General features: G+C 43.1%; 1 protein-coding gene across 2 annotated transcripts; it reads left to right on the top strand.

The window, feature by feature from the left end:
• The first annotated feature begins 29 nt into the window (after positions 1 to 29).
• Positions 30 to 24129, top strand: AKAP3 (A-kinase anchoring protein 3). Of its 2 annotated transcripts, none has more exons than XM_065942527.1 (5): positions 30 to 1664; positions 6387 to 6494; positions 9891 to 9986; positions 14587 to 16920; positions 23789 to 24129. In XM_065942527.1, the coding sequence occupies exons 3-5, from the start codon at positions 9891 to 9893 to the stop codon at positions 23942 to 23944; spliced, it is 2586 nt and encodes an 861-aa protein (XP_065798599.1). In that variant the 5' UTR covers positions 30 to 1664; positions 6387 to 6494; the 3' UTR covers positions 23945 to 24129. The 2 variants fall into 2 exon arrangements, with proteins under 2 accessions (XP_065798599.1, XP_065798608.1); XM_065942536.1 differs by having other exon boundaries at positions 14614 to 16920.
• The last annotated feature ends 505 nt before the right edge of the window (positions 24130 to 24634 follow it).

Genomic DNA, 24634 nt, shown 5'->3' on the forward strand with positions numbered 1-24634 from the left:
TCCGAGGGTGGGGTGGACGGTGGCTCAGAAGAGCGCGTAGGAAACCGCGGGAAGGGGTTGAGAGATGTGAGGGAGACCCGGAGGAAAGGGGAGAAAAGAGAGAAGTCTTGAGATCAGAGTTCCATGTCAGGAGCTGACCGTAAAGATGGCGTCGGAGTTTCGAGGAACCTGAAGTTCAGAATAAACCACAGACCGAATCAAGGGCAGCAGTCCAGCTTCCCCACCTCTCAGTTCATCGCTCCCTGAAAGTGTCCGCTGGGGCGGCACTTGAGCCCTGGAAGCTTTTCCAGGAGAGAGCCGGGGACTCGGGGACTGGAAGGGGCGGGGACGCGGAGAGTAAAGGTGAGGGAGAGAAATACACGTGAGGAAAGATGCGTTCGTGGAGTCCGAAGAGCAGGTTCCGTCCCCCGGGGCCTTGGCTCTTGCTGTTCCCTTTTCCTGCGGCGTGTCACGAGCTCAAGTCTCTGCTCGTGGGTGACCTCGGAGACGACTTCTCTGACGTGTTGTATCATTCCACCTGTGTTTTAAGTACTATGATTTACCAAAGCCCCTATCTCACCAACCGACATGAATCCAGGGATTTTTAACTTGGACTCTGACCCAGGAGCGGGCTTCCGGAAGTCTGCGAACCTCCCGAAATGTCTTGTAAAAGTTAGTAGGGCTTTCCCGGTGGCTCAGGGGTAGAGAATCGCCAGCAATGCAGGAGACCTGTTGGAGACACAGGTTTGATCCCTGGGTTGGAAAAGCTCCCCTGAAGGAGGAAATGGCAACCCACTCCAGTATTCTTGCCTGGAGAATCCCCATGGATAGAGGATCCTGGCGGGCTACAGTCCATGGGGTCGCAAAGTCGGACGTGACAGATGGTTCGCACACGCCATCTGCACATTTTTCTAGGAAGAAATTCAAGATGGCTCTCTCTAGAGCAACGGGTGTGTAATAGTCTTTTAATTGTGGATCCTTGGGAGTTTGCACTGTTCTAAAAAGTAGTATCTAGAGCTTGCCGAAATTCCAGAAAGAGAAGATGAAGACTTGTGTTTTTAAATCCTTTTTTCGTGGCAGCCTCTCAAAATTCCGGAATAAGAACAGCGATCAGCAACATGTCCTGAGACATCTACCTAGGGCATATCAGAAAACAAGCTCCTTTGGGGGAATCTTTTCAGACTTGGTCATTTCTTCAGTGCTTTGTGTTTTAAGAAAGGAGGTTGCCTTGCTAGGATGAACAAAAGACATGAAGTGAGTGGGAGTGGCTTGTTACTAGGTTTGCAAGGTTGTTTGGTCCCGTTCTACCTCACTCCCACTACTTACTGACCTGTCATCTTACCAAGTGAATTGGAAGAGGAAAATAACTTGATTATTTCAAAGATGTTTCCTAATGCTGCACTCGGATTTTGTGGCTTCATCCTGTGTTCACTTAGCACTTACATTTTGCTAATATTTGATTTTGGAGTCCATGTGAATAGAAACAGTTTCCTGGTTCTGGTAAACTGACAGATCCCACTGTCATCAGTCACAATCCTAACACCTGTGTACTTTTGTCAAATACGTTTCATCTCCAAGTCAAACAGTGCCGTGTATGCTCAATACTAGTTTCCAAGTGGCATGATACTGTTGAGAGATCATCGACTTAAAAATCAGAATATTAGAGCCCAGCTCTAGCCTGCCAGGTATGTGTGGTGAACTGGGTGAGGTTCTACACCCACCTCCCTGGACAGGAGGGCTGTTTGGGGAAGAATGGGTACATGTATGTGTATGGCTGAGTCCCTTCACTATTCACCTGAAACTATCATAGTGTTAATCGGCTATACCACAATACAAAATGTTCTTGGTGTTAAGAAAATAAAAATTAAAAAAAAGATTCTGCACCTGGCAAACAGGCAAAAGAACACTTGTCCTGTTTCCTCAAAGTTACTGTGAGGATCAGATGACATGGATGTGAAGGTGCCTTGTCAGCTACAAAGTGTCATACCTGTGTACATGTTCTCTGTTTACATACCACTCAAGTGTCAAGATCATAGACTGTTAGAGCTGGAAGGGATCTTAGTGCCGTGATAAAGAATCTACCTGCCAATGCAGGAGATACAAGAGACTCAGGTTCGATCCCTGGGTTGGGAAGACCCCCTGGAGGAGGAAAGGGCAACCCACTCCAGTATCCTTGCCTGGAAAATCCCATGGACAGAGGAGCCTGGCAGACTACAGTCCAAGGGGTCCCAAAGAATTGGGACGTGACTGAGCGTCTGAACGAACACATAAGATCACAAAATGTCAGAGCTGGAAGGGTTCTTAAGAGATCAACATACCCAATTTCTTTTAAAGGTAAAGAAACTGACACATAATATAAAAGGTCATCCTTACATCACTTTGTTGAAGGAAGCTTGCAATAAACCAGTATGTCATTTTTTAATTCATTAACAATTTTAATCTTTATCGTATAGCCTTGCTCAGAGAGTCATTAAGTGTACCTAAGTTATTATAACATTCCAAAGAGAATGTACGACTAACAAAGTCTCCTCAAGCCTAGAAATTTGCCAACTAAATACTCTTGACCCAATTAATCTCAGTACTGTTTCTCGGGTCAAGAGTTGTAGTATTACTATACCTCTGACCTCAGATTTATTATAACCCAGAGGTGATCAGTTTAGCAAACTATCTCAGAATGTTTTTTTAATGAAAGAGGCTCATAATTGAGTCCAAGCTGGATCCCACAGAAGGAAGTGATTCCATGGGCTTTGCATAAAAATTTAGTAGACCCTCAATTCTTTTTTCTCTGCACCCATCTGGATGTGATAATACCTAATATTTATTTTTCTTTTTAGTGGAATCCCTTGGCATAAACTATGCATACCCCTCTCCTATGTGTGTGTGCTCAGTCATGTCCGACTCTTTGTGACTCCATGGATTGTAACCTGCCAGACTCCTTTATCCATGGGATTTCCCAGGCAAGACTACTAGAGTGGGTTGCCATTCTCTTCTCGAGGGTATTTTCCCGACACAAGGATGGAGCCTGGGTCTTCTGTATTGGCAGGTGGTTTCTTTACCACTGAGCCAACCTGGGAAGCCCCTTCCCCCTCCCATATTCCCTACCAAAAATTAGACACTTAAACAAGAAAATCAGTCTGGAGAAAGCAAGCCCAGTTCTTCCAAACTAAGCATCAGGGCCTTGCAGTGTATCTTCACCTCTCCCCTTGTCTGATGATCACTAAGTTTCTGATAGTGTCACCACTGTTGCTATAGAAGCAGTGATATCACCAGCTGTGATTCTGATGTCACTCTCCAGTCCCAGCAAGGGGGAGGTACATGGAAGTCTGGGGGAGGAAACAAGATCTTGAGCTGAGCAGGAACATCCCAGCATCTTCGTTGACTTTAAAAGTATCTTCTGGAGTCTTCTGTGGTTCACTCTTCCAGTGCTGCAGAGGTAGGAGATCCCACTGGACTGATAAGACAGCCTGTTTTCTGATCTTCTGTGGTTAAAATGGAGAATTCAGTGACAAGGAATGGGTAACTTAACATTCAACCTCACCTCCCTCTTGTCCCAGTTAATGTCATGTCAGAATCTTCGGAAATAAATGAGCCTCTCCTTCAGCACAATGATAGTAGATGATAGCTACTTACCATCTTTGCTGTTAAAAGTTTTAATTTTGTTTCAGATGGACTAGATCTCCTTGGCCATACTTTTGCAGACATGAGGGCATCTGCTTTTCAATTTCATGATGTGACTGGATGCTGACTTTTCCTATTCATGTGTGGGCTATTCCAAATGTTGGGGGTGGGGTAGATTTTTTTTGTCTGTTTTTTTTTGTTTGATTTTTTTCAGCGCTCTGATAGCAAAATCAGATTAGTATTGCTCTGAGTCCCAATTCTCATCCACTTTCATCCTGTCTTATTTCCGACTCCTTGGCTATACAACAGAGAACTGGAGCGAGGCAGAATTCATATAGCTATGTGGAGAAAACGTCTGTACTAACAGGGCAATGGAGAGAGAAGTTATTAACAAGGGGAAGTGAAAATATAGGAAATCACAGGAAAGCTTTACACTGAATGGTACCACTGAGAAAAAGATATACACACACACACGAGCTCACAATCTTCTAATCCTTAATTTAAAGAAAATCGCATGAGGCTGATTTCATCAACAGCCAAATTTATGGAGTGTCTACTGTATACTTCGCATTTAGAGAAAGGGAATGAGAGAAAAATAAAACATATTAGAATATATTCTTCCTTTTTAAAATCAGTAATAGAAAGTGGTCTAGTAAATTTCAAAACTTGATCAGATATATCTCAACTCTGCAAAGGCTTCACATATGCTGCCTGTAATTTGAGTATTTCTGCGAGCTTAGGAACCTTGAGTAAACAGGAGCTCTTGCTTATGATGAACACAGGAAACATGCCCTGAGATGGAACTCTGGGGTCTGGGATACAGCTCCATATCCAAGCCCCTCTATTATTTATGCCTCCCTGGCTGGCATTCATGGTTTGTGCTCCTCAGTTATCACTGAGGTGATAATCACATTGACATTTTAAAGGAACATTTTAGGTCAGCCCTATTGTTCCATTGGGTCCCCCTATTGGCCATAAGAAAAATTCTTAGCTTCCAGAAGGTTAACCTGCAGAGCTGTAAATATTTCAATGAATATATTGATTGCTTTTAATAGTCCCTTTATGGGTGTCAGTTTCCTTATCTTTAAAATGAGAATGTTACAACAAATGATTCTCAAGGTCCATTTATCTTCACATTGTGTATAGTTAGCCTTCTTTCCTCATCAAAGTTAATAGATAACAGCATCATTTGTCTCATTTATTTTCCATTTAATTCCAGGATATCACTCAGCCACTTTGAAGTTAGGAAATGGATGAATCCATTCATTAACTCAAATCTCTAGATTTTCCTTCTCTCTTTTCCATTTCATTATGAGATAAGTATACATATTTAGAAGTCTGAATACCACTACCATCAAATGGCATTTAAGTACCTTGTTACATACACTGTTATCCAGGACAATTTAGGGAATTTAAAGTCTAAAACAAACTTCATGGATGCAAACAAACATGCAGAGGATATAGAAAATAGAATAAAAACCTCTGGACATATGTAGGTGGAAGTGTTTGCTGAATCTATGTAACGAGTAAGTGTGAAATAAGTATAAGAGCACTTTTGAGATAATTGATTCATTTTTATTATTGGGATAGGAGATCTGTTAATAAATCATTGGATAAATATTTGTACCTTCAGTAAGTCTCTGGGGTGAGCATATTCTCAAAAGGATTCAAACTTTGTGAAAGCCTTACCACCCTATCAGACTTGAGCAAGTCATTTATTTTTTCTCAGATTCTCCAGTTTAAGAAAGAAAAATTGAGCTATCCAGAATTAGCAATAGGCAGTATTCATATATTTATTCATTCAGCAGACAATTATAAGGAAGATAATTGATCTGGAAGCTGATTTTGACATTAATTGTGAATTCCCTTTGCCACAAAAGGACTCATTTCCCCTGAATCCTCAGAGGAGAACTTACAAAGTGTTTTGAGATCCACGCGCTCAGGGCACTTACTCTCCATTCTAGCTACTGAACTTCTGACTTCCTATTCAAACCAAGTTTCAGATTAGACTAAAAGCTTTCAGTGTCCTTGTTGTTAAATAAGTCTGTCTGCCAATGATTGGAAAGTGGAGAATAATCATAGTCATTTCAGAAATAATTGGTCAAATAATAAAACCCTTGTTGTTGAAAGGCTGTTGCTGAACCACAAAAAGACGCTGGGATTCTTGGCCTCCGGAGGAGGAGAATTTAATCCAGGGCCAGAGACAAGGCTTGATCGCTCAGAGCTTTTGTGAAATAGAGTTTTATTAAAGTATAAAAGGGATAGAGAAAGCTTCTGACATAGGCATCAGAAGGGGCAGAAAGAGTACCGCCTTGCTAGTGTTAGCAATGGGGTTATATACTCTCCAATTAGTTATTACAGTGAATCAAAAGAAGGCATGGAGGTTGTAAAGACCTCACTAGGCCTACTCCCATAATTTACATTTTAAGATAACAGGATTAGCCAGGTTTTTTCCAGAGATTGTCCTCAAGCAGCATATATTATTGTTATGTAATCCTAAGGAATGTAGAGGGCAAAAAGTTTGTCCTTTCTTCCTCCTTGAGAATTCCAGACCCCTCTCTCCTTGGGGACCCCTGGACTTCTTATCAACCTGCCTAGGAAATGACTCTCTCATTGTCATGTATGAACCATGAGACTGCAAGAATGATATCTGTACTTGGAATGTGAATATCATTTTGTGCTCATCATTTGCATATCATGTGTGAAAATAGGTCAAAATCATTTGGTAATGAGAGCAATAAAGTTCATAGGTAATATTAGTCATTTTTATTTGTGTCTTTCCATTGCAGATTCCTTATATTTCATGGAAGGAGAGGTGGGTAAACTTAGGAATAGTGAAGACAACAAGAAATTAATCCAGAGCTTTCCTCATATCTCAGAACCTGTCCTCAGTAAGAGTAAGTGACCACACAACTTCCCTACTTTCTGTTCTTCGTTTTCATCTCTGCTTTTTAATTGTTCAGTGTAACCTAAATAGGGCTCTCCAGGTGGCGCTAGTGGTAAAGAATCTGCCTGCCAATGCAGGAGACAAAAGAGATGCGGGTTCGATCCCTGGGTCAGGAAGATCCCCCGGAGGAGGGCATGGCAACCCACTCCAGTGTTCTTGCCTGGGAAATCCCTTGGACAGAGAAGTCTGGTGGGCTGAGGTCCATGGGGTTGCAAAGAGTCAGACACGACTGAGCAACTGAGCATGTAGCCTAAATAAATCAGTAGATCCTATTGACATCGTCATGTTCCATTAGAAGTCATTCATTAAGATGAAATGTAAATCGGAGATTAAGAGACTTGCACTGTCAACAATCTAGGCAACCTGTTTCTAAGTCTTTTGTTTCTATGGCCAAGGAACAGTGCCTTCCATTTCTTTATTCATGGTGATGAGTCAAGCGTATGAATATTTACATAAAACAATGAGCTGCTGAGAGACAAAACAAGGTTTACCTTCATAGACAGTAAAAACTTCATTGTTAGGGGTTTAAAAAAACATTAAAATAAGGTACCAAGAAGCTTGCAAAATCTCAGAAAAAAATGTTTTAAAGAATAAACAATTGTATTTCTAGAGCTGTCAAGTCTGTTGCAGAGAGGATCTCTCCATATAAGCCCAGGGATTTTCAATTCTAGGTGTCTGTTAGAATCACCCAAGAAGCTTTTAAGAAATTCAATGCTGGGACTTCCCTGGTGGTCCAGTGGCCAAGATTCTGGGCTCCCAATGCAGGGGGCCTGGGTTTGATCCCTGGCCAGGGAATTAGATCCCACGGGGCAACAAGGACCGGGTGTGTGCGTGCATACTCAGTGGCTGCAGTCGTGTCTCTGACTCTTTGTGACCCCATGGACTGTATCCCTCCAGGCTCCTCTGTCCATGGGATTCTCCAGGCAAGAATACTGTAGTGGGTTGCCATTCCCTCCTCCAGATCTTCCCGACCCAAGGATCGAACCCATGTCTCCTGTTGCTCCTGTTTGGCAGGAAGATTCTTTACCACTGAGTTACCTGGGAAGCCCAAGACCTGGTGCAGTCAAATAAATATTAAAAAGAGAAAAAGAAAGTTTTATCCACTTGTTTCCAAACTCTAAAACCAGTGAAATAAGGTTCTCTGAGGATTAGTCTCTCAGATTTGGTATTTTAAAATAGTTGATTCAGTGCTTTTAAGTAAGATCCTTCTAAGGTCTAATCATAATGTAAAACCCATGGCTTGTTCAAGGAATCTATTGTATCACAGTGTTAGGAAGAGTGAAAGAAGCTCTTTCCCCAGATCAGTGACCTAAGTTAGTGATTGGGGTATAAAAACAAGTCCACATCCTTTTGGGAGCATGAACAGATAGCTCTTGAAAGATCTTATGCTACTGCTGCTAAGTCGCTTCAGTTGTGTCCGACTCTGTGTGATCACATAGATGGCAGCCTACCAGGCTCCCCTGTCCCTGGGATTCTCCAGGCAAGAACACTGGAGTGGGTTGCCATTTCCTTCTCCAATGCATGAAAGTGAAAAGTGAAAGTGAAGTCGCTCAGTCATGTCTGACTCATAGTGACCCCATGAACTGCAGCCTACCAGGCTCCTCCATTCATGGGATTTTCCAGGCAAGTGTACTGGAGTGGGGTGCTATTGCCTTCTCCGGAAAGATATTTCCTTTTTAATAATTACCCATAATGTTTTGTGCAACAAAAATAATAAACCTACTTAATGTTGTTGTTCAGTCACTCAGCCGTGTCTACCTCTTTGCCACCCCATGGACTGTAGCCCACCAGGCTCCTCCATCCATGGGATTTCTCAGGCAAAAATACCAGAGTGGGTTGCTATTTCCTTCCCCAGGGGATCTTCCCAATCCAGGGATTGAACCGGATTTTTTTTTTTTTTACTACTGAGCCACCTGGAAACCCACTTATATAAATAAGTTTAAATTGTGTATAATCTGTGTTTGAGTTGTGTTGGTTTTGCTTGTGGGGAGATGTCTACCCTCCACAAATAAAATCTGAAGTCCTTTAAAGCAAATATTTCCAATTAACCACACATTGAATCATGAATAATGCTCCATTTATTTCAAGCAATTATTTACATAATTTCACTGTTTAGAATAAGCTTTTAAACTTTATATTCACAGAATTTTAAGCCAGTGTATCTGTTAAAAACAAGATATAAATATGTGTGTCTATTCACAAAGATGTATGGGGGCACTGAGGAGAAAAAAAATGGCCATCTCATTCCACCTTGTTTATTGAGAAATATAGGCCTAAGCCACACTTACAACAAAAGAAAGGAAACGTCAGTGAGGAAGCCTGATAATGGAATTCTGACTTGACAAAAGAGGGCAAAGAGAAGCTTCTCATACTTGTAGGTTATCGGTGGACAAGTATGATAATTAGTCACATTTTCAAGAACTATCAGATAAGATGCAGTGTTGCAGAAAGTCGATGAGACTAAACCCACAGTCTAATCCCCCATGGATTAGGGGTTTGGTGCTCACTGGTGAGACGAAGTAGTGAAAGCAGTAAGCATAAGCAATCGTTTCAAGAAAAATGACTACAAATAAGAAAAGAGAGAAACAGTAGCTAGAGGAAGGCTTGGGATGGAAGAATACATGTAAAATAAAGATCAGCTTTCTGGAAGACCAGGTAGATGGTGGTGCCATGACAGAAATTAGGAAATAGAGCAAAGAGTTGGCAGGGTTATGAAAAACATCAGCCAGGACATCACTGCCTCCAAGGCCCTCTGGCTGCTGCATAAGACATCTCCCTTCTCTTGCCATTCAGAAGTTTGGTGGAACCATGGAGGCTGAGAATTCCCCCAGGACTTTTGACTAACTGGAAGAGGGATTATTCTTAAAGAAGCCATCCTAGACTTATTGCTAATATAAGTAAGTTAGTCCTCTAGAAATCAATTACAAAGAAGCCTGCATTACTTAGAAAAGTTGGTGGGGCAAGAGCAGAGAGGGAAAAGTCAGTTAATTCTTTTTTGATCAAGTTGAGTTTCGAGCATATACTGAAAATCCAAGATGTGAAAGGGTGGTCAAGCCAGGACACAGAATATGCTCAGGTTCATTCACGAGCAAATCTGTATTAAGCACCTCTAGAAGACACCAGCCTCTGGCCTTGCACTAGAGATACATGTTCTAAGGAAATCTTTCTGTGGTTTGGAGCTGAGAATGCAGAGGTCCAGAGTTAAGTGGATCTGAAGTAACTCTCAGGACAGTTGTCTATGGAGAGCATCACTCTTGTTTTCCTCATCTCAGTCATTTGTCTTATTACTCCTCACTTCCATGAAACTAGCCCTTTTGATGATCCTTCTCCTTTTTTCCACTTCCAGATGTCGGATAGGGTTGACTGGTTACAAAGCCAAAATGGAGTATGCAAAGTTGACATCTATTCCCCCGGAGACAGCCAACCCCAAGACTGGAAAATGGTAAGGGTCAGCCTCCTTATACATACGGAGTTAGGAATATGTGGAGTGCCAATAAGAGTAGGCTTATTCTCTCCACCGCCACCTCTGTTTTTTCCTTTGTAATTTTGGCCATCCTGCATGCAGCATGGGGTCACAAAGAGTTGGGCACAACTGAGCGACTAAGCAACAACAACAATAAGCAGGTTTATTATTTTTGTTACGTGAAACATTATGGGTAATTACCGAAAAGAATTAGTTCCCTGACCGGGTATCAGACCCATGTCCCCTGCAGTGGAAGCACAGTATCTTAACCACTGGACCACCAGGGAAGTCCCACCACCTCTAATTTTTGAAGATGAAATTCTTGGGGGGAAAATTAACTCCTTTAGAATAAAAAAAAATCCATGTATAATTTTGGGGGGTTAAAAATCCTATAATGTGATATTTAGTAGGATAAATATGCCACAGTTAATGAAAAAAAAAACATGTATAACAGTTGGAAAACTTTAGTCTTCTAATAGAAAGAGACTCAAACAGAAATATTCCAAGCTTATAGATGTGTAGGATGCCTCAAAATTCTTAGAATTATAAACTCATCTAAGTGATATTGTTGTTCTGCCCTCATCATTCAACAAACGTTTATTCCACACTTACTCAGTATCAGGTACTGTTAAGTCAGAATCCCATCAGAAAAAAGAAACCAAATCAGGAATTCAATACTAAAAAACCACTCAGTAAGACATATTTAACTAAGTTAACTACTAAAAGCTGTGAAAGAGGACTCCAATAAAAGATCCAGAAGCAGCAAATGCAGAAACAGCTAATACCCTAGGATGAAACAGTGAACAGGGAAGAAAGTTAAGGCTCACAAAGTCCCTTTGTCCTCAACCAAGGCTGCTTCAGATCTCCTTGGAGAGCATGCCCTATAGCAGGACAGCAACCTGCATCCCAGTGGTGCTCAAGACACTTGCCAGAGGGCACAGGTGGCCAGAGGGAAGCCCCTCCCTCCCGTGATGACCAGGTGGCACCCCTCCAGCACCCTCTGCCAACAAAGCCAGTCACCCAAGGAGAAATGTTTAAAGGGCCCAGCCCCAGAGTCACAAAGCAAGACTAAAAAGGGTAGACTTGGACTTGAGAGACAGTAATGAATGACTGGCACAGACTCTGTGCTGAGTCTTAGGATCAGAGATAGAAAACTCAACTCACTTGTCCAGAGGTTAAAGAACCCTTTTCCTTCTGACTGGGAAATATGTTGGACATCTTGACAAAGATTTGCAAAACTGTTAAAAGATCATTTTCAGAGAAAGGTGAAATAATGACTCTCCTGCTCAACATTCAGAGAACTAAGATCATGGCATCCAGTTCCATCACTTCATGGCAACTAGATGGGGAAACAGTGGAAACCGTGGCTGACTTTATTTTTCTGGGCTCCAAAATCACTGCGGATGGTGACTGCAGCCATGAAATTAAAAGACGTTTCTCCTTGGAAGGAAAGTTATGACCAACCTAGACAGCATATTAAAAAGCAGAGACATTACTTTGCCAACAAAGGTTCATCTAGTCAAGGCTGTGGTTTTTTCAGTGGTCATGTATGGATGTGAGAGTTGGACTATAAAGAAAGCTGAGCACCAAAGAATTGATGCTTTTGAACTGTGGTGTTGGAGAAGACTCTTGAGAGTCCCTTGGACTGCAAGGAGATCCAACCAGTCCATCCTAAAGGAGATTAGTCCTGGGTGTTCATTAGAAGGACTGATGTTGAAGTTGAAACTCTAATACTTTCGTCTCCTGATTCGGAGAGCTGACTCATTTGAAAAGAGCCTGATGCTGGGAAAGATTGAGGGCAGGAGGAGAAGGGGGCAACAGAGGATGAGATAGTTGGATGGCATCACCGACACAATGGACATGAGTTTGGGTAAACTCCGGGAGTTGGTGATGGACAGGGAGGCCTGGCGTGCTGCAGTTCATGGGGTTGCAAAGAGTCGGATACGACTGAGTACATGAACTGAACTGAACTGGTGAACATAAAATAGACTCATGTGAAAGATTTTATTTAACTCATTAATTAGATTTTATTTAACTCATTAATGGTGCAGTTCTAAGGAGAGTCCAAAAGAAAAAAGACATGTATGTAAATCAGGAATATTGGAATGAACTGTGCAAATGGAAGCAAAACTGACCTCTTCCAAAGTGGGAGAGAAAGTCAATCATTCCTTCCTGGTCAGAATTAACATGTGTGTAGACAAGAATTATACTGCATTGCTAACAGTTATCTATAGTTTCAAGAGTTACCAGGTATTTCCAAGAGAATCAGAATCAAGAAAACACGGAAGAGTATGCTATAAACTGTGCATAGTTTTCTACTCGAATACCAATTTCCTTATAGTAGCTATTATTCAAATCAGGAGAACAATCTAGAGGACTTGAACCAAGTTCTGTGGTCCACAAGCAGCTTAAACCAGGCTGTAGCGGTCCAGCTGCTTTTGTCTTCTTCCCAAGTCATCCAGACATTACAGTAGACTGTTGACTGTAGGGGTGGAGAGTGCTAATTTCAGAGTCTGAACTGGATCTGAATCCTGGCCCCCACCACGTGCTAGCTGTGAGATGCTGTATATATGTATATGGGGCTTCCCAGGTGGTGCTAGTGGTAAAGAACCCGCCTCCCAATGCAGGAGACATAAGAGACGTGAGTTCAATCCCTGGGTGGGGAAGATCCCCTGGAGGAAGAAATGGCCACCCACTCCAGTATTCTTGCCTGGTGACTCACAGGGACAGAGGAGCCTGGAGGGCTACAGTCCTTGGGATCGCAAAGAGTCAGATAAGACCGAAGTTACTTAGCACTTAATACATATATATGTGTGTGTGTACACACACACACACACACCCTCTCCCTTTTGGATTTTCTCCCCATTCAGGTCACCACAGAGCAGTAAGTAGAGTTCCCTGCGCTGTATACTATGTTCCCATCAGTTGTCTATTTTACACATAGTATCAACAGTGTATATGCATCAATCTCAATCTCCCAATTCCTCCCACCTCCCCCTTTCCCCTTTTAAAATGCCAAATTATTCTTTAAAGATGAGCAGTACTTGTGGTTATCCTCAGAGAGATGTAACTCCAATCATTACAGTGATCCCTTACATTTGATGGTAAATAGGACACTTTCACATACATTCTTATTTTAGCCTATGTTCAAGTGAAGATTATAAATTAGGTCAACACATAAATGTGTGCCTATGCTTAGCACAGCTAGCATCCACCAAGACTCTGCATTCACTCAAAACTAATAACTTGTCCCACAGATATAAATTCTTCAGTTACAAATCAGATTCTTGACTTAAGCATCCCTAATAGTGTACTGGAAGCCACTGAGCATATCAAGATTGTGCTTGTGTAGCCCGGCCAAGTGATTAACTCTGCACCACTGTCCTTGAAGTTTCTGATATTTTGAAAACTATATTTGTAATGAAAGTGAAAGTGTTATTTGCTCAGTCATGTCCAACAGTTTGTGACCCCATGGACTGTACCCTGCCAGGCTCTTCTGTCCACGGGATTCTCCAAGCAAGAATCCTGGAGTGGGTTGCCATTCAATTCTCCAGGGGAATCTCCCTGACTCAGGGATTGAACCCGGGTCTCCATCATTGCAGGCAGATTCTTTACTTGTCTGAGCCACCAGGGAAGCCCTATACTTGTCATAAGAGACCTAAGTAAAACAGCTCCACCATAAAAATAGTAATTAATAGCAATACATGCAAAATCTGATTTAGTGCAAATTCGAACTCTATAGCCGACGAGGGTCAGACCTTAAGGATCTATGTTGTTAGAGGTGACTGAGAGCAGGGGCCCAGGAGTCACTGGTCCAGTTGGAACTCCTCCTCCATCAGTGATTAGCTGTGTAACTTCTGGTAAGTAACTAACTTAATCCGCCAGTTCTTCAATTTCCTTTTCTGTTAAAATGTGGATAATAAGAAAGCTAGCATTTAAGTTTATTGTCAGAATAATAGTGGCTTTCTAGGTGACTCCCTGGTAGTCTGCCTGCCAATGCAGGAGATGTGAGTTCAATCCCTGGGTTAGGAAGATCCGCTGGAGGAAGAGATGGCAACCCACTCTAATCATCTTGCCTGGGAAATCCAGGCAGAGGAGCCTGGTGGGCTACAGTCCATGGGCTTGTAGAGTCAGACATGAACTGAGCACACATGTGCACACACAGAATAATATTAAATGAGGTCCTAATTTTAAAGTACTCAGAACAGTGCCTGATATATAGTAGGTGGTGGTGGTGGTTTAGTCAGTCAGTCGTGTCCAACCCTTGTGACCCCATGGACTGTAACCCTCCAAGGCTCCTCTGTCCATGGAATTTCCCAGGCAAGATTACTGAAGTGGGGTGCCATTTTCTTCTCCAGGGGATCTTCTCGACTCCCCAGGGGTTGAACTCCAGTCTCCTGCATTGCAGTCAGATTCTTTACTGACAGCCACTAGGGAAGGCTGATACATAGTAAGCACTCAGTAAATGTTGCTTCCATCTGTTGGGTTGATGGAGGAGTTGAGACGTGAGAGGGGCGATCATTTTTGTGACTGCTCTTTTAGGTTGTCCTGAATATCCTGTGTCTCTACTTTGTTATAGTCGGATGAATCCTTGTCTGTTTTTAAGGAAGCCTCACACGATCCCATCAGAATGCTCAGCTGGCTGCGTAGAGACCTGGAAAAAAGCACAGCAGGATTCCAAGATGTTAGGTTCAAGCCCGGAGAATCATTGCTCGGCAGGGAAATGGTCAGCCAAGGAGACCCGCGCAAAGGATTCTGCGTGGACTATTACAACACTACCTCCAGGGGCAGTCCAGGGAGGCTGCATTTTGAGATGAGTCACAGAGAGAACCCCTACCAGGGCCCCAGCATGCACACCGGCAACGGGAACTCCATAGATGAAGTCTCCTTCTACGCCAACCGCCTCACAAATCTTGTCATCGCCATGGCCCGCAAGGAGATCAACGAGAGGATTGACGGCTCTGAGAACAGGTGTGTCCATCAGTCAGTGTACATGGGAGATGAGCCCCCACCCACCAAGAGCCTGAGCAAAGTGGCGTCGGAGCTGGTAAATGAGACCGTCACCGCGTGCTCCAAAAACACTCCATCGGATAAGGCTCCGGGCTCTGGTGACAGAGCCTTGGGGACATTACAGAGCCCCCCAAATTTAAAATACAGAAGCACTTTGAAGATCAAGGAGAGCACCAAGGGAGGCAGGGGTCCAGACAACAGGCCTGGCTGTAAGAAGTCTTTCTTCTACAAGGAGGTATTTGAATCTCGTAACTCGGGCGATGCCAAAGAGGGAGGAAGGACCTTACCGGCGGAGAGAAAGATGTTCAGAGGGCATGAAAGGCCCAATGACTTCACAGCTTCCATCAGTCAAGGGATCATGACCTACGCCAACAGCGTGGTGTCCGACATGATGGTGTCCATCATGAAGACCCTGAAGATCCAGGTGAAGGACACGACCATTGCCACTATCGTGCTGAAGAGGGTCCTGATCAAGCACGCCAAAGAGGTGGTCTCCGACCTCATCGACTCCTTCATGAAGAACCTCCACAACGTCACGGGGACCCTCATGACGGACACGGACTTTGTCTCAGCCGTGAAAAGAAGCTTCTTCTCTCACGGAAGCCAGAAGGCCACGGACATCATGGACGCCATGTTGGGGAAACTCTACTCGGTGATATTTGCCAAGAAATCCCCTGAGACAGTCAGGAAAACCAAGGATAAGTCTGAAAGTTACTCCCTCATCTCTATGAAAGGGATGGGTGAGCCTAAACACCGAAACGTCAACTTCACCTCCATGAAATCGGAAGGTAAAGTGAGAGAGAAAGTGTGCACCCCCACACCTAAACCTGAGAAGTCCTGCATGGAAACTCTAGGGGAGCACATTATCAAAGAGGGGCTGACCCTGTGGCACAGCAGCCAGCAGAAGGAAGGCCTGTCTGCATGCCTCCAGGGTTTACCCTTCGTGACTCCCAACAGACAGCATAAACCTGTGCCGGACTTTCCCCTGCACTGCCCTTTTGACCCCTGCAACTTCAGCCTCCCTGTGCAGTGCCCAGGAAAACCTGAGAATTTTATGTGCGACTCAGACTCCTGGGCCAAGGACCTGATTGTGTCTGCCTTACTTCTGATCCAGTACCACCTGGCCCAGGGAGGTAACATGGATCCACAGAGCTTCCTCGAAGCTGCTGGCACCTCCAACCTGTATCCCACTAAGTCTTCGGCCGTTTCCCATGAGTCCAGCGTCCAGTCTCCCCAAGTGGGAGCTGACCCAGAAGAAGTGGAAAAGAAGGACCTAATCAGCAGTTGCTTCAACTTTATCCGGAACTTGCTCAGTGAGACCATTTTCAAGAGCGACCATAGCTGTGATCCCAAGGCAACCAAGGAAGACAACAGCCCTCAGTGTGAAAGACCCGTAACCCCTTCTCCCACCAAATCAAATGAATGTGATGAGCCTGGGGGTGCCTTTGCGGGGCTCACAAAGATGGTGGCTAACCAGCTTGATGGCCACATGAACGGGCAGATGGTAGACCATCTGATGGACTCAGTGATGAAGTTGTGTCTCATCATTGCCAAGTCCTGCGACTCTCCGTTGGCAGAACTGGGAGACGACAAGTCCGGGGATGCCAGCAGGCCAACGTCAGCCTTCCCGGAGAGTTTATACGAGTGTTTGTCCACCAAGGGCACAGGGACAGCAGAGACGCTCCTGCAGAATGCCTACCAGGTTATCCACAATGAACAGATGGGTCTATCCGCACAGCCCCCCGAAGGGTGTGCAGCACCCAAGGTGATCGTCAACAACCAAAACCTGACTGACACGGTGCAGAACAAGCAGCTCCAAGCTGTTCTTCAGTGGGTAGCTGCCTCTGAGCTCAACGTCCCTATTCTGTACTTGGCTAGTGACGATGAAGGAATCCAGGAGAAGGTAAGGCAGTAGAGCCAGGGGTTTGGGGAAGATTGATTATGGTTAATTAGGGTTTTAAGTGCTTTTTCTTTCCAAATGGGAAGGTAGCCCCAAGAAGGGTAGGATGGGAACAGTAAACATTCGAAGCTCAAAACTCATAGCCAAGCCAATGGGTAAATCAAAACTAGATTTTGCCCAATAAGAGGTGTGTCAAAGGGAAAAGAAGACATACAATTTTTTTTCTCTTTTTTTCTGTGTATCTTGATGGGAATGCACAAATAAGGAGCCTCCAAGTGAGTTGGTGAAAGAATCAGAGTAAGGTCTGGGCTCAGACTGAACTCTGGGTAGGACGGCTTTGCCCAAAGAATGAGAAGGAGACGCTGGAAGGCGTCCCAGGGATGTGTTGGCTGGGGGCGAAGGGTCTAGATTCATGGTGTTTTCAAGCCTATTGTACCTGTCCTTGCTGGTGATCTAGGAGCCATTGGGGATTTGAAGGGATTCAGTAAACAGCATCCCTCTTCCCATCACCCTAAGTTCTGAATCAATTGATAAGTAAGACTAAAGAATAAGGTAGACAGAAAATCAGCTTATTACTGTTCTTACTGATAAAGGTTAGTATGCTTTCTACCTCCTTTCTTCTCCCAATTAAGCCCTCAGAACTGCTCATGGAAGGGAAATTTTGAGTCTGGGAAGCTTTTGTTTACATAGTTGGTGCTCGGTGCTAATGTGGGGAAATTAATGAGACCATCCCCACAACACACACACACTCTCTCTCTCTCTTAGGGTTTGGTTTTTTGTTTTTTTTTTTTTCCAATATCACTTCATCTCAATTAAGAGAAGTGGAACAATGGCATTTACCAATTAAGTAATAAGAGGTGGCACCAGAGGCTGGGGTTATTATAAAAAGCATCCATCTTCTTAGAAACCAGAGGATATGGAGGAAGAGGCTTTCTCTGTTTGATGCATGGGGTTACTAGCGCTTGTAACTGGGTTACTTGGTGTATCTGACGACCAGGAAGACACAGGACTGTACTGCACACAGAATAGGTTGCACTCAGCCTAAACGAGAAACTGCCTTCTCTCCTGTAGACTTGCTCCTTTTGCAGTAACAGTACCCTGGAGACTCGTTCCTTGCGTCTCTGTGCACCAGCACGTTGGCAAGTGCAGACCCTCAGGATCCACTCCTGACCTGCTGAATCAGAACCCCTAGCAAAACCCCCAGTTGATCTGTGTGCCTGTTCCACGTTGGGCCAGAGGACAGAGCATGGAGATCCAACCTTAGATTTATACCTAAGAGTACTTGCTTGGAAAGTTCTGTCTGTTCACTGTTTTTCCAGTCTGTAAAACAAATTATTTTGTGTGTGTGCTTAGTCACTCAGTTGTTTCTGACTCTTTGTGACCCCATGGACTCTAGCCCGCCAGGCTCTTCTGTCCATGGGATTCTCCAGGCAAGAATACTGGAGTGAGTTGCCATTCCCTTCTCCAAGGGATCTCCCTAACCCTGGGATCCAACACAGGCCTCCTGCATTGCAGGCAGATTATTTACTGTCTAAGCCACCAAATTATTTTCATAAGTTGCAATTAGCAGAGGAGCCAATATTCAGGAAAGCTTTAGACTGATGAAAAGTCTAAAAGGAAGCATGGCTTTCACACGTACAGTGTGTGAAACAGACTTTGATCTGACACAATCTTTTAAGTCAACTTCATCCTATGTAACAATCACAATACATTCTGGTTTTAGATTATTTTTAATTAGAATGTCTATGATACAATTCTCTAGAATGAGACAGTAGACTTGCAGGCTTCCTTTTAAATACACACACACACACACACACACACACACATTTTCTTAAAGGAAAAGAGTGGGAAACATGGGCAACAGCACATGCAAATGTCACCTGATGAGTAGATTTGTCCTAAGCGGCAGCATATTTTTAAGAAAAGTTGGATGGCTTACACATCAAAGAAACTATGTAAATATGAGTTGTGGTGGGGTTTTTTTTTTTTATGGAAAGAGATTTAATTAATATAGGCAACTATTTTCATGCTAATGCTGGTGATTAAATCTGCTAATACCGGCATATCCATGAGTTCAATTCCTTTAAACAAATTTGTATCCATTTAAAAAAACTTTTGGTCACGCCCTGCAGCATGTGGGATCATGGTTCCCTGGCCAGGGATGGAACCCAGGCCCTCTGTATTGACAGTGAGGCGTCTTAACCATTGGACCTCCATGGAAGTCCCTATATCCATTTTTGAATAGGTAATGTGTGCATACTTCAAAATCCAAAGGCACACACACAAAAAAAGATGCACAATTAAAACTAAGGACTTTTTCTCATTTTTATCTCCCCATTCCATTGCCCTCCCTGGAGAAAACCATTCTGATCAATTTCTTGTTTATCTTTCCAAAAATGCTTATGCAGCATACAAGTTAATACATATTTGTTGTTCAGTCGCTAAGTCGTGTCTGAATCTTTGCAACCCCATGGACTGTAGCCCACCAGGCTCCGCTGTCCCTGGGATTTCCCAGGCAGGAATACTGGGACGGGTTGCCATTTCTTTCTCCAGGGTGCACCAATTCGCACACCTGTTAAAATAAAATGAGATCACCTCTTTCCCGCACAGTAACTAACCTATGGTCTGTGCCAAACTTTTGGTCTTTGCCAAATATTGCCTTACTTTGCACTTATCTTTTTAGGAATGAGGTGAATATCTTTTAATGTGTTTAAGAGCCATTTTTGTTTGTTAAAAAAATCTTTATTTGGCCGCACTGAGCCCTTTTTGTGAACTTTTAGTTGTGGCATGTGGAATCTAGTTCCCAGACAAGGAATCGAACCCAGCTTCACTGCCTTGGGAGCTCAGTGTCTTAGCCACTGGGCCACCAGGGAACTTCCTAAGAGCCGTTTTTGAATTTCCTTTTTCATGGATGAATCATTTGTTTGTAAACTCTGCCCATTTTTTTCTGCTAGGTTGTTTGGTCTTTCTCTTATGGATCTGTGAGAGTTTTACATAATACAAGGAAAATAGCCTTTGTGATATTACATATGATATTTTAATCATCTGACTTTTGATTGGTGTTTCGTTTTGTTGTTTTTGCCATGAACAAGTATTTTAAGAGAAGTATTTTAAATGTTTATGTGGTCAAATATGATAGTTTATCTTTTATTTTTCCTAGATCTTGTGTCATATTTTGGAAAACATTCTTCACTACAAGATAGAAACAAACCTTTCCCATGTGTTCTTTCTTCTAGTACAATTATGATTTTTTAAAAAATGTTTTAAGGCTTTGATCCATTTTGAATTCATTTTTACACAAGGTGTGACATAGGGATTCAGTCTTATTTTTTTCCAGATACCAATATGTCTTTGTTTTTTCCCTAGGCTTTCTGTTCTATTCCATTGAGTCATTCATCTGTTCTTACTAGTTTAATACTATTTTAGTAGCATATTGCTTTAATTATTGTAATTCTGTCATATGTCTTAATATCTGATAGTACTAGAGACTCCTTATTTCTCTGTCTCAGAATTTTCTAGGCTGTTTCTCAGTTTCACCCCCAGTCACTGGTAACCATCAACCTGCTTTCTATCATTACAGATGTGCCTTTCATTTTAGAAAATGATGGAGTCATAAAGTATGTAGCCATTTACATCTGGCTCTCCACAATTAGCATAAGGTTTTTGAGGTTTATCCATGTTGCAGTATATGTCAGCAGTTCATTCCTTTTATTGCTATATAGAGTTTCATTGTATATGTTTTCTCTATCTACTCACCAATTATAGACATTGGGGTTGTTTCCATTATTTTGCTAATATGATTAATGCCTCTATGAACAGTCACATACAAGTCTTTGTATACATTTTCACTTCTCTTGGGTGACAAGGAGTTTAACCACTGCACTTTATGATAAGTATAATTTCTTAAGAAACTGTTGGACTGTTTTCCAAAGAGGCTGTACCATTTTATATTCCTACCAGCAATTTTGTTGATTTCAATTTCTCCATATCCTCATCAACATTATTCTGTTCTGTTTTTAATTATAACTGTTATAGTGGGTTTTGATTGTGGATTTAATTTGACATACTTACATTAAAATGAGTAAAGATGTTGAGCATCTTTTTATGTGCTGATTAGCCATTCATATATAATCTTTGGTGAGTTGTCTATTTAAATTGTAAATCTTTTGCCCATACTTTGGGTTGTTAGAAAGTTAAAAGAATTCTTGATGTATTCTGGATACAAGTCCTTCACCGGATATATATATATATATTGCAAATACTTTCTCTCAGTCTGGAGCTTATTTTTTTACTTACTGGAGTGTTTCAAAGAGCAGAAGTTCTTAACGATGACATCTAGTTTAGTTTTTACCTTCACTGCTTGTACTTGCGATGTCATATCAAATAAATCTTTGCCTAACTCCACTGTCCTCTGCTGGAGGCAGTCTCGCCCCTACGGGACATGTGGCCATGCCTGGAGACGTATTTTGTTGTCACAACTGGGAAGGGAGGGCAGCCCAGCAGGGAGAAGCCAAGTGAAAGAGTTAGTCACTCAGTCGTCGTCCAACTCTTTGTGGCCCCACAGGCAAGAATGCTGGAGTGGGTCGCCGTTTCCTTCTCCAGGGGATCTTTCCCACCCAGGGATTAAACAGTTAGTTCTGTTTCGTCTGCTTTTCCTTTTTGTTTTTCCATTGATTGTCTTCTTTTGCATTATTTTTAAACATTTCTCAGTGTTCCATTTTAATCTATCTGTTGTGTTTTGCTATATCTCTTTGCATAGTTTTTTAGTGGTTTCTCTAGGTACCACAATCCACATACTTAACTTGTCAGAGTCTACTTAGAGTCAACAGTGACCACTTAGGCTAGAATGTAGAAATCTTCCTGCTCTATGGGGCCCTTCACCCTTCTGCCTGAGGCTGCTGTTATTTTATGTAATTAGCTGCCTAAAATCTATTTAATTTTATTGCCTAAAATCCTTAGGCAATATTATTTTTGCTTTCAACCATAAAACATTTTAAAGGATGGAGGCAAATCGTTCATCATTTATCCTGAGATTTTTACCATTTCTGTTGTTGCTGGTTTGCTCCTCATGTTCCCAGTTTCCTTCTGATACCATTTTCCTTTTGTGCAAGGAAACAGAATGCATTTTTCTGGCAATGAATTCTCTGAATTTAATCTGAAATTTTATTTGACCTTCATTCCTGAGGCATATGTTTGCTGGACATAGAATTCTGGTTTGACAGTTCTTTTCTTTTAGTGCTTAAAAAGTGCTGCTTCACTCCTCTGTCCTCTGTGGTTTTTGATGAGAAATTCGCTGTCATTGGCATTGTTGTTCCCTTATGTATAATGTGCCATTTGTCACTGGCCGCTTTTCGATCTTTTCTCCTTTTTCTTGCAGTTCAGTTCAGTCGCTCAGTCATGTCTGACTCTTTGCTACCCCATGGACCTCAGCACGCCAGGCCTCCCTGTCCATCACCAACTCCTGGAGTTTACCCAAACTCATGTCCATCGAGTCAGTGATGCCATCCAACCATCTCATCCTCTGTTGTCCCCTTCTCCTCCTGCCCTCAATCTTTCCCAGCATCAGGGTCTTTTCAAATGATTCAGCTCTTCACAGCAGGTGGCCAAAGTATTAGTTTTCAGCAATTTGATGATGATAGGTCTTGAGGTGAGTTATGGGGGTTCATCATATTTCAAGTTCACTATGCTTCTTGAATTTGTCTATATTTCTGTTAGCAAATTGGGGAAGCGTTCATGCATTATTTCTTTAAATATATTTCTGCACTACCCTTTTTCTTCTTTAAGGTCTAAATGTAAAATCCTCTGGAACTGTCCCATAGGCCCCTGAACTCTGATTATTTTCTCAATCTTTTTGAACGAGGCTTATTCTATCTCTTATGCTGTTCAATATGGTTAATTTCTATTGCTCTGTCTTTGGTTTTCCTGGGTTTCTTTACTCACCTCCATCTCTTTAGTTTTAATTTTGGATTTGGTATTATTGTTTAACTGTACAATGACCATGTTTAGCTGTACAATGAGTCTTCATTCTGTCTCCTCTTTGCGGAGACTTGTCTTTCCATCTGTTTCAAGAGTATCCTTATGCACTTCCGTCTCTGCCTGGAATTTCCCCTGAAAAAGTACCTGATATTTGGCCTGTTAATCTGCCCTTTGAATTTTTCATAGAGTCAGTTGCAGAATGCCCAAAATGGAAAGCTGGTTCATTTGCTGCCACACGGATTCCAGATGAATGGCAATATACTGGGCTCATGAGAATACTTGCTTGGGCCTTTCTCATCTTATGCTTGAGAAGAGGATTAAACATAGAGTTCAGAGACTTGGGTATGAGCAGTGCCTCCGCTAATTTCTGGCACTGTATAACTGACAACTGTCACCTCTCCGGGCAACATTTTCATGGAGGTTGAATGCATCTTTGAGTCACCTTCCTGCTCTATCATCCCAGAGTTCTCTGGCCTATGGGGCTGAGAAAGCAGCACCTACATGTCCTATGACTCTTTCTCTCCTGTCCATGTTGGTCTACGGATGGTGATGGGAGCCCATTTTATGATGTTATAGTGAGCTTAAGAACTTCAGAATCCTTAGAAGGCAAGAACACCATTGACCAAACACCCACTGGAAGCAGGAAGTGTTAGTCTTTGTGGGACATCTTCCATATCACGGACAGGGCGTTGTCGTTTAAATGAAGGGTGATGGAACCCACTTTCTTTTGTCAGACAAGCCAGCGAGTGTCCCGGTTTTGGAAGTAGTCTCAGCATCTCCCTGGAGGCCCTCCCGCCGCTAGGGACCGCCCCATGCTCTCTGGCCTTGAAGGCCCTGCCCGACCTTAGGTGGGATGTTCTGCCTCCTCGCTTACCGCTTTCTTTCCCTCCCTCAGCTACCTCAGCTCTCGGCAGCCGCCCTGGAAAAGGGGTGCAGCGTAGGTAAGGTTCTACAGTTGGTGCTACGGTACGAGAAGGAGCGACAGCTGGACGAGGCGGTGGGCAACATCACACGGCTGCAGCTGCTGGACTGGCTGTTGGAGAACCTGTGATAGGGGCCCCGCCCTCGCCCCTCCCTTCGTCCTCACTGCCGCGGCCCCCACTCCCGCCTCCTCACAGACCCCCAACATTATCTTCGTACCACTCACATCTAAGACACGTCATCGTGCGCTAGTCCCTGGATTTTGCAGATATTCTTGTCCATGCGAGCAAGGACGTAAAATAAAAATTACAAATAAATGGCTCCGAGTGTTTGGTTTTCTTAGGATCCAATGGGACCAATGCCTGTGTGCTATATCGCTCAGTCCTGTCCAACTCTTTGTCAATAGTTCAGTTCAGTTCAGTCGCTCAGTCCTGTCCGACTCTGCGACCCCATGAATTGCAGCACACTAGGCCTCCCTGTCCATCACCAACTCCCGGAGTCTACTCAGACTCGTGTCCATCAAGTTGGTGATGCCATCCAGCCATCTCATCCTCTGTCGTCCCCTTCTCCTCCTGCCCCCAATCCCTCCCAGCATCAGGGTCTTTTCCAATGAGTCAGCTCTTCGCATCAGGTGGCCAAAGTATTGGAGTTTCAGCTTCAGAGTCAGTCCTTCCAGTGAACAACCAGGACTGATCTCCCTTAGGATGGACTGGTTGGATCTCCTTGCAGTCCAAGGGGCTCTCAAGAGTCTTCTCCAACACCACAGTTCAAAAGCATCAATTTTTCGGCACTCAGCTTTCTTTATAGTCCAACTCTCACA

The sequence above is a fragment of the Muntiacus reevesi genome, chromosome 1 (genome assembly GCF_963930625.1).
Source record: "Muntiacus reevesi chromosome 1, mMunRee1.1, whole genome shotgun sequence".
NCBI classification, from domain to species: Eukaryota; Metazoa; Chordata; class Mammalia; order Artiodactyla; family Cervidae; genus Muntiacus; species Muntiacus reevesi.

Excerpts from the sequence above, each read along its gene's own strand:
- AKAP3 (XM_065942527.1), top strand. The coding sequence starts at position 9,891 with ATGTCGGATAGGGTTGACTGGTTACAAAGCCAAAATGGAGTATGCAAA. Across the intron at positions 9,987-14,586 it reads AACCCCAAGACTGGAAAATG|TCGGATGAATCCTTGTCTGT; the intron begins GTAAGGGTCAGC and ends ACTTTGTTATAG. Across the intron at positions 16,921-23,788 it reads ATGAAGGAATCCAGGAGAAG|CTACCTCAGCTCTCGGCAGC; the intron begins GTAAGGCAGTAG and ends TCCCTCCCTCAG.